The sequence below is a fragment of the Populus euphratica genome, unplaced genomic scaffold (genome assembly GCF_000495115.2).
Source record: "Populus euphratica unplaced genomic scaffold, PopEup_1.0 scaffold177.1, whole genome shotgun sequence".
Taxonomy (NCBI): domain Eukaryota; kingdom Viridiplantae; phylum Streptophyta; class Magnoliopsida; order Malpighiales; family Salicaceae; genus Populus; species Populus euphratica.
In genome coordinates, this window is record NW_011499972.1 from 122,204 (window position 1) to 134,397 (window position 12,194).

General features: G+C 35.2%; 1 protein-coding gene across 1 annotated transcript; it reads left to right on the forward strand.

Moving 5' to 3' along the window:
• The first annotated feature begins 5,095 nt into the window (after window positions 1-5,095).
• LOC105139323 (ABC transporter A family member 7-like) lies at window positions 5,096-11,539 on the forward strand. The gene is made up of 18 exons (XM_011045722.1): window positions 5,096-5,370; window positions 5,564-5,948; window positions 6,069-6,127; window positions 6,228-6,372; window positions 6,476-6,595; window positions 6,684-6,805; window positions 7,082-7,240; window positions 7,497-7,659; window positions 7,735-7,860; window positions 7,957-8,040; window positions 8,413-8,774; window positions 9,169-9,369; window positions 9,672-9,781; window positions 9,883-9,967; window positions 10,352-10,480; window positions 10,584-10,689; window positions 10,780-10,868; window positions 11,080-11,539. Exons 1-18 carry the CDS (start codon window positions 5,287-5,289, stop codon window positions 11,377-11,379), a joined length of 2,829 nt encoding a protein of 942 aa, XP_011044024.1. The 5' UTR covers window positions 5,096-5,286; the 3' UTR covers window positions 11,380-11,539.
• Window positions 11,540-12,194: the final 655 nt, after the last annotated feature.

Sequence of the window (12,194 nt, forward strand, 5' to 3'; positions counted from 1 at the left end):
AGAACGAGAACGGAACTAGAAGAAATTAAAAATCAAGATTATGAATCTAAAAGTAAAATTAAAAACAAACTAAAACTGATAAAAGGGATAAGAATCAAACTTAGAAATCAAAACATTAAAAGTCAAATATAAAATAAAACAAAATAAGAGGATAAAGTTGATTTTTTTCATGGCTAACATGAAATTTCATGGGCAAGGGAGAGAGAGACAGAGAAAAGAAAAAGAAAAGGAAGTGCAGCCGACAACAAATCATCAAATCAAAACACTACACATATGACTCCATGTAAAGCGGGTGCCATGGAGCTTCGAACATCGTGGAGAAAGCTGATATTATTCCATTAAATGACGGCTTACTTATTGCTCAAGAAGCACGAAGTTGCCTTAAATGCTATGTTTTATGCATGTCTTAATAATTTTTTTAAAAAAATATAGAAAGATTGAATCCCCTAGCTTAACCTGATAATAACATGAAAAACCTATAGGAAATGAAGTAACAGCTTAGGAAATTTGATATTAGGAGTAATTTAGTAATTCTAATTTTTAGAAAAACATAAAAAACCAAAAAGTCCCTTTAAGTAATTAAATGAAAATAACCTGAAAGGGTAATTTAGTATTTTTACTACACTATAAAAATATAAGATGATTATGATAAACCTTGTTAATTTGACAATGATATTTGAGCCCTTATGAAAAGACAGAAATACCCTTCTAGGAAAGCATGTTGTTTTTATATGGCAAGGGAAAAATAGTAAATTTACTCTGCAAAATACAATAAATTATAAGAGTATGTATAATGAGAATACAATCTTTTTTAATAATAAATATAATTTTTAACTATCACATTTCATAAACATCTAAGAATTCTCATATTAAATCTTGTTTTGGTGTGGTTAAAGCGTATTTTATAGCATAGTTGTTAACCTTGTCTTGCTTGATTAGCTAACTTAGGACATTTAAGCATGGTTTTGAAATATGGCTCAGCCTGACAGGTCGAGCTCAGACTCGGGCAACCCGATGTTAGAACTGGGTGTCGGGTTGAAGAAAAGATAGAAGAAGAAAAAATCTGGTGTGAAGCGGTTGATCCGACAAGACCCGGTCAAAAACCCGGTTGCAGCTCACTAACTTTTATTTTTTTATTTTTTTACTAAAATGACATCATTTTAATTTTAAAAAAAAAATTGACCTGGGCGATCCGGTGACCCGGTCAAAACCTAAAACCCTGGCCTTGGACTGTGCCAACCACTGGGCTAAGTTCGAAAACTATGCATTCAAGACCCAAAGCTTGATCTAAACCGAGTTTTTAGTTAAATTAGACAATACATTAACTAAGTTAAATCAAGTGTATTCAAATGATTTTTTTTAATGATTAGATTGACCTAACTAAACCCGGACAAGTCCATATCTAGGAATATATATATATGTTAAAAAAAGATCATATATATGTTAAAAAAGATCAAGATAAGGTTGTAGAAACAAAATTTTTTCATCAATTAAAAATTGCTATGTATCATTATTTATTTATTACATGATGGGATAAAATAAAATTAAAATAAATATAATAAAATTTAAATGGACCTTTATATATTTCTTAGTCAATGGAAGGTGACTCATGAGATAAGATATTTAAGATATCTAGTCATAAATATTAGGTCTTATAAATAAAAATTAACCAATAAAATAATACCATATGATATTGAAAAAATGACATAAGACAAAAATAGAGTATCTCATTCAAGATAAAAAAATAAAATAAAAATAGGTTTCTGGAGATACAACATGCTTTTAAGACAAGCTCTTAAATTAAGAAAATTTTATTAAAAACTCTTAAATCTCCTTCATCTAAGTTGAAATCTACACATAACAAAATTATGTTAGATAAACCCTAAATAATAAGATTTTTTCAACAATATTTTAAAAGCAAATCAAATACATACTCCAAAGTATCAAATTATAAAATCTTACTATATGCAGTATATGTTTAAATTCGTATAGGAGGATTGTTTATTTTTTTATAAAAATATTTTAAATAAAAATTATATCCAATTATATGTTTTAATAAAATTAAATATTAATATACACGTGGTTATTTAATTCTAAAAATTATATCTAAAATCATTATTTTAATAACCGATGAATTATTCCAATGATAAAGTGACTTGTATTGCCCTTGTATGGGTGCAATCAAAGTTTAAAGAATTTTAGTGATATCAATAATGCAATAAGGCGAACACGAAAGTTGACTACACTGTATTTTAGCTCACATCAGTGCATCTGCTCTTGTCCAGAAAGGGAAACTATTCTCTAATAGCATCTCTAATAAAAAAATATTATTTTAAAAAGATAAATTAATAAAATAATATTTTAAATAATATGAATATAATTTTTTTATTATGTATATTTTAATGGAAAAAACCTGTTTGAAAAGCTAATTTTATTAGAATGAAATAGTTAAATATTTTATGTTTTTAATAATTTTGTTGTTATTTTTTTCATGTGACTTGATTTAATTGCTACTTTAATAATTTTAGTTTTTTTTAAAGATATATAAAAATAGTATTTATGGGAAAAAAACATTTTGTTTGGCTTTCTTATTAGAATATGAAAAATAATAAAAATATTTTTTTTATTTTATTTTTAACTATTGATTTAGCAGCTCCGCTGAAGATGGTCTACGGTGTTACTGCTTATTCCTAGCCACTCGTCGAATGACATAATTAAGGGCATGGCAAATTGGCAATCACATCAACGTCAATTCTTTCATGGACCCCCTGCGCATTTCGTTTATCAACGGTAACTTTATTTTTTATAAACTATGCTCGCCGAGAGTGTGACCAAAAACCTCAACCGGGTCAAAACTCTCAAAGTGTAAATTACTCTAGTAAGTAATTCTGCTTTCTATATGCACTAAGCTCAGGGATCTGAGATGGGAATGGAGAATCTGACAGGATGGAGAGGAGTGGTATTGCTGCATGGAGTGCAATGGTAATGCCAAGATGAGAGATCCAATGAAACCTTAGAGCGTTTCAGGTGTACGAGGAGTGAACAGATTAAAACTACTGATGTCACTCTAGTTAGTGTTTTATCAAATATGGAAACCATGTCCAAACTTCCAATGTATATGCAGGCATAGGCAGATGACAAGCTGCATATTTGCTGGTCCTGAACTTGCTGAAAGGACAAGAGAGTGCAGAAAACAGCAGCATGTAGCTGGAAAACAAAGTACATAAATTCTGAAGAAGTCGATGCCACAATATTCCATCCTGCAACTGATGAGGTGTCTGTCATCTTTCATGGGTTGGCAATGCAGTCAACTTGGGCTGGTCATGGTGTAGAATTAGGAGGGTTTTTATAGTAGAAATGGGTAACTTTTTAATGGATTTGTTGAGTACTCATGGAGCTTGTATATTACTGCGGAGCTCGATTCAAATATCAGAAATAGTCTGGCAATTAACCATTTATTGTCTTTGCCTATCCACCTAACAGATCAAATTGACTTGTATCTAAGCTTTAACTATTCTTCTGGTCTAGCAGAAAAGTGGTGATTCCTTTAATTCATTTCCAGATTTATTTAATCAAGATGCTAGAAAACGAAGTTTCAAAGCAGCTGCCTCTTGGTATCATGTACGATTACCACCTGTTAGTTTGAACTTTATTATATTCTCAATTTGGATTCAGTCTTTCAATCTGTTCTCATGTTCAAAAGGGTCCTCTCCCATTTTTATTTTTTATTCTTCAAAATATAGACTGCTTCTATTATATTGCCTTCTTGACCAGGCAATTCTTACCAAATTGTTGGAAGCATGTCATCCTACGACCGATTGATCAGCAATGAAGCAACCGAGTAACTTCCAGTGTTCGAGAAGTCCAAGAAACTCTGTTGCTGCATAATAATCCCTTGAATGGTCTTTCAGTTGCTGCTTCTTTACGTGGAGAGTTTAGAGAACATCTCCTTCACATTGACCCTCGAGTTTTCTTGAGAATGAAGATTCCTGCAACTGTTGAATTCTAATAATATTTAACCAGAGAATATCAATGGAGAACCCATACATTTCCTTTGACAGCTGCGATGATACTGACATAAATGTAAAACAATGGCGCTTATCATGGCCATGGGTCTCGTGTCTCTACTCCTTCTTTTAATATATTTCTTTCTCTTCCCATCGGCTTCAGACATTTTCCATGACTAATATCATAACAAGTCCCTTTCAATAATTTTCTTCGAGATGGATTGACTTGTTCAAACATAATTACCATTATTTCAAATATATTTTACTTGTTTTTTCTTTACGCTATACATATATTGACCCTATGTAGTTTCCCACTCAGCATTCTATGACATTTTTTGAATAACTTGGCTTGCACCTGCCTCATAAAATGATATAATATCTGTAGATAATATAATCTAGCAAAAAAAAAAAAAGGAAAAAGTTATTAATTTTACACAAAAAGTTAAAAAGACGAGGAAGAAGATGTTCTCGATCCATTATAGACTATTGACATGTGTTTTAGGTTATTTCTTATTTAAAAATATATATTTTTAAAATTTATCTTTAGCATTATTATATTAAGATAATAAAAAATTAGTCTAAAGCTAATAATTTTTTTTAATTTTTTAATGGTTGGCCTGCCTCCGGATTTTGACTTGGATGCATCACCACGCCCGCATTTGACCAATGACCCGTGTCATCAGGCAGCTTAGCTCTCTGTTTAGCCCGTTTTCATTAATTAATAAAATTAAAATAAAATTCAAACTCCCATAGGCAAGGCAAGCAGTTCATCAGCACTGTTCCAAGTTCGAATCAAGTACCGGGGCAGTCTTGGCATTTCACTCAGCGCCCCGAATTGTCAAAACGCGTGAGGGGCACTATGGACATCTCAAACGAAGGGCAGTTTCGGAGTATGCCAAGACGTCGCAGCCCCGCTCTCTCGGTCTCGAATTCAAACGTGATGTTCGATTAATACGAAGTCAAAAAAGCCAACAAGCGCCAGCTTCATTAACGACTACGTAAATAGAAGATGTATACGGGGGCAAAGTTGTCAAATGGGAAATGAAGTTGTGGCTTGTTGCCATGACGAAACACATAAAAGGGGTTCAGCTGCTCCATTTCATTAAGAGCTGGGCTGTTCTGCTAGTTTCGTTGCTACTTACCATTGCCACGAAGAATACATAGCTTAGACATATAAAAATATATTCTGTTTTGTTAGAGGCAAACAGATTAAAAGAAAACAATTTTTCAGCTGGTTTTTGGCGGGAAATAAAGTTGTTGTTTTTCTGGTTAATTCTCGATGGCGGATTCCGATGCATCGCCTCACACGGCAGCTTTCTGGATTCAGGCTGATGCTTTGCTCAGGAAGAACTTAACTTATCAGGTAAGCACACGTATAGAGATACATGTTCACTTTCCTCTTTCCAAAACAAACAAGTATTCTGTGTTCGTTTCCAAGAACCACAAATCACACCACATGAATGGTTGTGATGGGATTTTCACCTTTTGTTTTATTTTGAATGCATGGTTAATTAAGTAGTGGAATAGAGATTATTAATCCATGTGTGTTCTGGCAGAAACGAAACATCAGTGCGAATTGCAGGCTAATCTCATTTCCATTCGTGCTCTGTATCCTCCTCATCATCACTCAAACACTGGTTGACAATCAAATAAGCAAAGATAGTAACGTGTGCGGTTGTCAGTGTATCGATACAAATGGAGATGGAACGTGTGATCAGAGAGTGTGTGGTTTACAATACTCAGATTTGGATCAAGCCCCTAGTTGTTCTGTTCCAAGTCCACCCAAGTGGCCTCCTCTGTTACAGGTTCCGGGTCCTCAATATCGTGCCGTCAGAAGTGCTTCTAATCCGCTTAGTGATTTGCCGGATGAGTCTTGTAGACTAGACGGCAGCTGTCCTGTTTCTCTTCTTATCACCGGAACTAATATGACGCTTGGACAAAGTAAGTAGTTAGGATTTCTCTCTCTCTCTCTCTCACCTGCCTAGGAGATGGAAATGAATATTTCAGGTTTTATCATGATCTTAACCTCGATCTTTATATATTTATGTATCTATTTTTTAGGTTTGGCTGAGATGATGTTCGCAGCTCCTTCCATTCTTAATTCCACCAACAGTGTGCTGGTTAGTTGTTTTTCCTGTTTCATCCTTGATGTATGTGTGTATTTCATCTTCCTCTCTTGACTATGCATCTAATTCTTTGACCTTTACAAAAATGTTCCAGGGTTCAAATTCAGAACCTAAACAGGACAATTTTCTTGATCCTGCTTTCGCCGAGGGTTCTCTCTATAACATTCAAAGTCAGTGCACACCGACTTCTACATTCAATGTTTCTGTTCCCCTTGTTGGGGCCAGTCCCTTCCAAAACGGTACAATTGAACTTCTACCCACGCTTACCCTTACAACTTCCAAAGTCACACAGTTGATGCTTATCAGAATCTTTGCTTATTCTCTTGTTGTTTTGAAACTCAGTGACCACATGTGTTCAAAGTCAAAGTTTGTGGCGCAATAGTTCTTCGGAGATAAATGATCAGATATACCAGGGCTATGAAAAAGGCAATGCAGAGAGGAAGTATAACGAGATACTTGGAGGTTAGCCTTCCAGATTTCAACACAAATCTAGCGTGTGATTACTGTAGCTCTGTGTTAGGAGAATTCTAACCGCTTCATTTTCCTGCAGCCTATGATTTCTTAAACTCCGATGCCAATAATTTTAATGTGAATGTGTGGTACAATGCCACCTACAAGGATTCTGACGATGGGGAAACCTACTTGGTGCGGTTACCACGTGCGGTAAATCTGGTATGTAAAGCACCTGAAGTGCTTAATTCTATTAAATCCTTTCCTTTCCCCCCTCAAAAGAGCAAGGCTGTGGTCATGATTATAATCAATCCAAGCATAGGATATTTTTCCAAGTAGATTATTTGTCTTCCTTCTGGACTTTGCACCGCCCACAACAACTGTTATTGGATTTCATTTCTTACAAAGCCCTTGTTTGCATGTTTATTTTCTCTGCTTTCTTAGCCCTGCACCATCCTCATCAAACAATAATACAAGCTAATGTCTCTATCTTCACAGGTATCGAATGCCTACCTTCAGTCGTTTCGAGGATCTGGTTTTAGAATGATATTAGAGTTCGTCAAAGAAATGCCTAAAACTTCAACAAAGCTCAAGCTGGACATCGCATCTCTTCTTGGCACTCTCTTCTTTACATGGGTTGTCATACAACTGTTTCCGGTAAGTGTGTGAACCATTTCTTGTCAGCATTTGCTTATTTTGAGGCTAGCATTTTGTTGCAAATTCTGTTCAAATCATGGCTGGTGTCACCCGTTCAAGACAAGTTTCTTTTTCTTTTTTATTTCTTGCACAGTGGGTTAGAGTAGTTGAGTGTTTGATCACGACAAGTCTAATATTAGAGAATTAAATTAAGTTAGTCCAGTTTAGTTTCTTCCTTTTTGCTGAAGTTATGCGATCTGATTTCTTTTTGCTATAGGTGGTGTTGACAGCACTGGTTTATGAGAAACAACAGAAACTACGGATCATGATGAAAATGCATGGGCTTGGAGATGGGCCTTATTGGATGATTTCTTATATGTATTTTCTTGCTATATCTGCACTATACATGTTTGTTTTTGTGGCATTTGGCTCAATAGTAGGTAGGCATCACTCCATTTCTCAATGCTTTCTAATTTTTGCATTTGCTTCAAGTTACTCACATGGCTAAATTGCAGGTTTGAAATTCTTCACACTGAACGACTACTTCATCCAATTTGTGTTTTATTTTCTCTATATAAACCTGCAAATTTCCTTGGCGTTCCTGGTCTCCGCATTCTTTTCGAATGTCAAGACTGCTACAGGTCTGTTGTTAGCAGCCGTTTGGTTTGTTTGTTAAATGACTTTTCTTTTTAATATCAACTGGTCTTGTTCCTGACAGTTGAATTTGATGATTACAGTTGTAGGCTATATATGTGTCTTTGGAACTGGGCTTTTAGGTGGCTTTCTTTTCCAGTCCTTCGTTGAAGACGCTTCATTCCCAAGTAAGTAGAAGAATCTGTGAAACCACAGTACTTTCTACTCCCTTTTCAACAGGCGTTTTAAATTCCCTAATGGTGTTAATGGGAAAGAATCCCGATGTTCAGATTTTATGCTACTGCATGTGTAGTTGCAGTTGTTTCATTTTCTGAGATTTAATAGATGTGAGGAGGCTAATGATTGCTTATATAATTTGTGAATTTTAGATACTGGTAATAGCTCAATTGTGCTGGGAAACCAATTATCTACAAGTGTTATTTTCCACAAGTTGCTGCTGTTGGTTGTCACTGTGAAATAGCTGTCTAGGTTTTATATATATTGTCTGTTTCTACTTTTCGCCAGCCTTACCCTTATGGGACTTGTTTCTCTTGTTACAGAGGGATGGATCATATTCATGGAGTTATATCCTGGTTTCGCTCTATATCGTGGCTTGTACGAGTTTGCTGAGTATTCCTTACAAGGCAACTCCATGGGGACTGATGGCATGAAGTGGGGAAATTTGAGTGATAGTGAAAATGGGATGAGCGACGTGATGATTATCATGCTTCTTGAATGGTTGGCGGTGCTTTGTATAGCCTATTATGTAGATCAAATTTTTTCATCTGGGAGTGGAAAAAATCCAAAATATTTATTGCAAAAGTTTCGGAAGAAGCGTCCATCATCTTTTCGGAAGCCTAGTTTGGGCAGGCAGGCATCTAAAGTTTTTGTTGATATGGATAAACCTGATGTCATTCAGGAGGTAACATTCCCTTACCTAATTCTGATGAGTAATCATTCCCTGCTAGAGCTAGGTCTATCTGCTGCACCTGTGAAGGTGGTCATTATGTTCTAATATCTGTGGATTTTGTAGGTTCAATAATAAAACGTCAGAATATTTTCATTTTTTTTTTGTTCTGTAGAGCACTTGTCAAACAATAAATTCTAAGATGGATTGGCTTATGAGCTTTAGACCACCTATGCCTCTAATCATTCCAGAGCTACTGTTAATATTTCATGATTTTTTATGAACTTCTTCAATTCATGTGTTTGTCAAGCACTCAACTTTATCATTTGATCTTGAAAATACATCTTTGCCAATAATCTGCAGTTAATCGTGTGTAAATGTAATTTTGTGCCCATCTTTTTAAATGCAGAGGGAGAAGGTCGAGCAGTTACTGCTGGAACCAACAACAACTCATTCAATCGTCTGTGACAACCTGAGAAAGGTCTATCCTGGAAGGGATGGAAATCCAGAGAAATTGGCAGTGAGAGGATTATCTCTCGCTATACCTCGAGGGGAGTGCTTCGGCATGCTTGGTCCAAATGGTGCAGGGAAAACCTCGTTTATTAGTATGGTCAGTACACTTTCCTCTGTAATTATATAATAGCTTTCAATCATTTTCATTTTTCCTTGTTCTATACTGGAAATAGTAAATTTGTTCAGGAGAGGTATTGATCAAATTGTCAATCTTGCTCAGTACATCTAAGTGTATCATCTAACACTTGAAGAATCTTGGGAAAGGTCTATATATGTGGTCATTGTTATTCCTTTGCCATATCTTGAGATGATTTTAGGTTTAATTAGTCGTCTTGAGAAAATAGGATTGAATATATACTCCTGCTCCTCTTGTATTTCTGACTTTATTCTGTTGTTTAGATGATTGGGCTCACAACACCCAGCTCAGGGACAGCATATGTCGAGGGCTTAGACATACGGACTCAAATGGATTGGGTATATACTAGCATGGGCGTTTGCCCGCAGCATGAGTAAGTTAATTCGTGGCTCTGTTTTCTTCAAGTATACGTCTTCATCCTCAGCTGGAGTTCTGACATTCTTGTTCTGCTAATTTTTCTTGGACAACTTTTAGCTTGCTGTGGGAAACTCTGACGGGAAGAGAACACCTGCTATTTTATGGCCGACTAAAGAACCTAAAAGGCGCTGCTTTGAAAAAAGTACGTCATTCTCATCTCAACTTTCAGCTTGTCACAGCTTGTTATTTACTCTTTTGTGAAATAGGTGATCGCGAGAGAATTCTCTGTTGGGAATTCTTGCAAACCCATGCCTGGTTTTTTCTCTAATTGCAATGCATACAAATGCCAAATTCTTCCGGATAAAACGAGATTTAAATATTAAAATTTAAGAACTGCAATTTCTAATCTCATTGGGGAGAGATAGAGAGGATATATAATCATCATGGAATTGATTTGAAGTACATTTGTGGACCATATAGATGAATGCACAGTGCCAGCAATAGTGAGATCAACGGTTTAGTTTACTGGCCCTTTTTACTTGGACAATTTTTAAGCTTCTCCTTTTTTACCATTCTGCTTCTCTAGGCAGTGGAGGACTCTCTTAAGAGCGTCAACCTATTTAACGGAGGGGTTGCTGACAAACAAGCTGGAAAATACAGTGGAGGTATGAAGAGGAGGCTTAGCGTTGCCATATCACTGATTGGAGATCCCAAAGTATGTTATTGTCTCTCTCAAAAATACTTTTCTGCACGAAATCTTGGGATTTGTTGTATTCTTCCAATGCCCTTGCTTATCCAAATTCTTGGAAATTTTGCAGGTTGTTTATATGGATGAACCCAGTACTGGATTAGATCCAGCTTCAAGAAGCAATTTATGGAATGTTGTGAAGCGTGCAAAGCAAGACCGAGCAATTATTCTGACCAGTACTACTCTATCTTTAACTCTTAATGATTTTTAAAATGAAAATCTTCTCCTTTCAGTTTCACTCACAATTCATGGCTTCTTGTTCTCAGCACATTCAATGGAAGAGGCAGAGTACCTGTGTGATAGGCTGGGGATTTTTGTTAGTGGAGGCTTACAGTGCGTAGGAAACCCAAAAGAGGTAACTATGAGACGATTGTTTGTATTTACTTAGAGATCTCTCATGATTCTTTCAGAAATTCATGCAACCATCTCCTTTGAAATGCATGCTAGGAACTTTGTTCTCGTCTGTAACATGCATTGTTTTTCAAATTAGATCTTAAAGAGCACCTCTTTTTACTTTTTTCTAAGCTGGCGTTTGCCCTTCCTTCTATTGCTTTGGTGTGTAACAGCTGAAGGCCAGGTATGGAGGATCTTACGTGTTCACAATGACGACATCTATAAACGATGAGCATGAGGTGGAGCGCATGGTTCGGCGTCTCTCCCCCAATGCCGAACGAACATACCATATGGCTGGAACCCAGAAGTTTGAGATGCCAAAACATGAGGTCAGCATGGCAGATGTGTTCCATGCAGTTGAGGTTGCAAAGAGCAGGTTCCCGGTTTATGCATGGGGCTTGTCGGATACCACCTTAGAAGATGTCTTCATCAAGGTGGCGAATTCAGCCCAAGAATTCCACACGCTTACATGATTAGATTGATATATGTTGATTGTTTATAAATTTTCACGCTACGTACTTCCATATATATTTTGATTGATTTTTTTTCAGAAGCAATGGCCTCCTACTGTATTGTATGTAGATATGGCATCAGATTTTGAGCATATATATTATTGATTGTCTTTTTTGGTATTGCGGGAAGCTTACTGAGTCTTGGATTACAAAATATATAGGGACCATCCTCTCATTATTTAAAATATAATTGAAACTCAAATATTGTTTTATCAAAATAAGTTACAAAATACAAAACTATTAGGCCGAACGTACTAACCTTTTTATCGCTTTAAGATAAGTTTATGAGCATATATAATATGAATTTTGTCTTTCAATTTTGATGAGTCTTTTTTATGATTGATTAGGTAGGCAATCTTTTCTCGTTAGATTACTATAATTCAAAAAAAAAAAATTAAAGTTATCAAGGTTGTGTTTTGTATTACAGTAGCATGTGTCTTTTTTAAATACATTAAAATAACAGTTGTTTATTATTTTTTAAAATTTATTTTTGACACTAATACATCAAAATAAGTCAAAATTATAAAAAATTCAAAAATACTTCTAAACACATAAATAAACACATTTTAAAACTCGAATATTGACAACTAAAACATATTTCTCTCTTATTAGAATGTTCTTTATTAATATGAGAATAACATATTAATCTAGGATCATGAGTAGCCTTTCCCATGTATTTCAAATATTGTCTAACATACTAGGTATTTCAAATAGGCCTCATGTATTTGAGATGAAAGTTATCTCTACAATTAAGGATATATATATATGATGAGGTG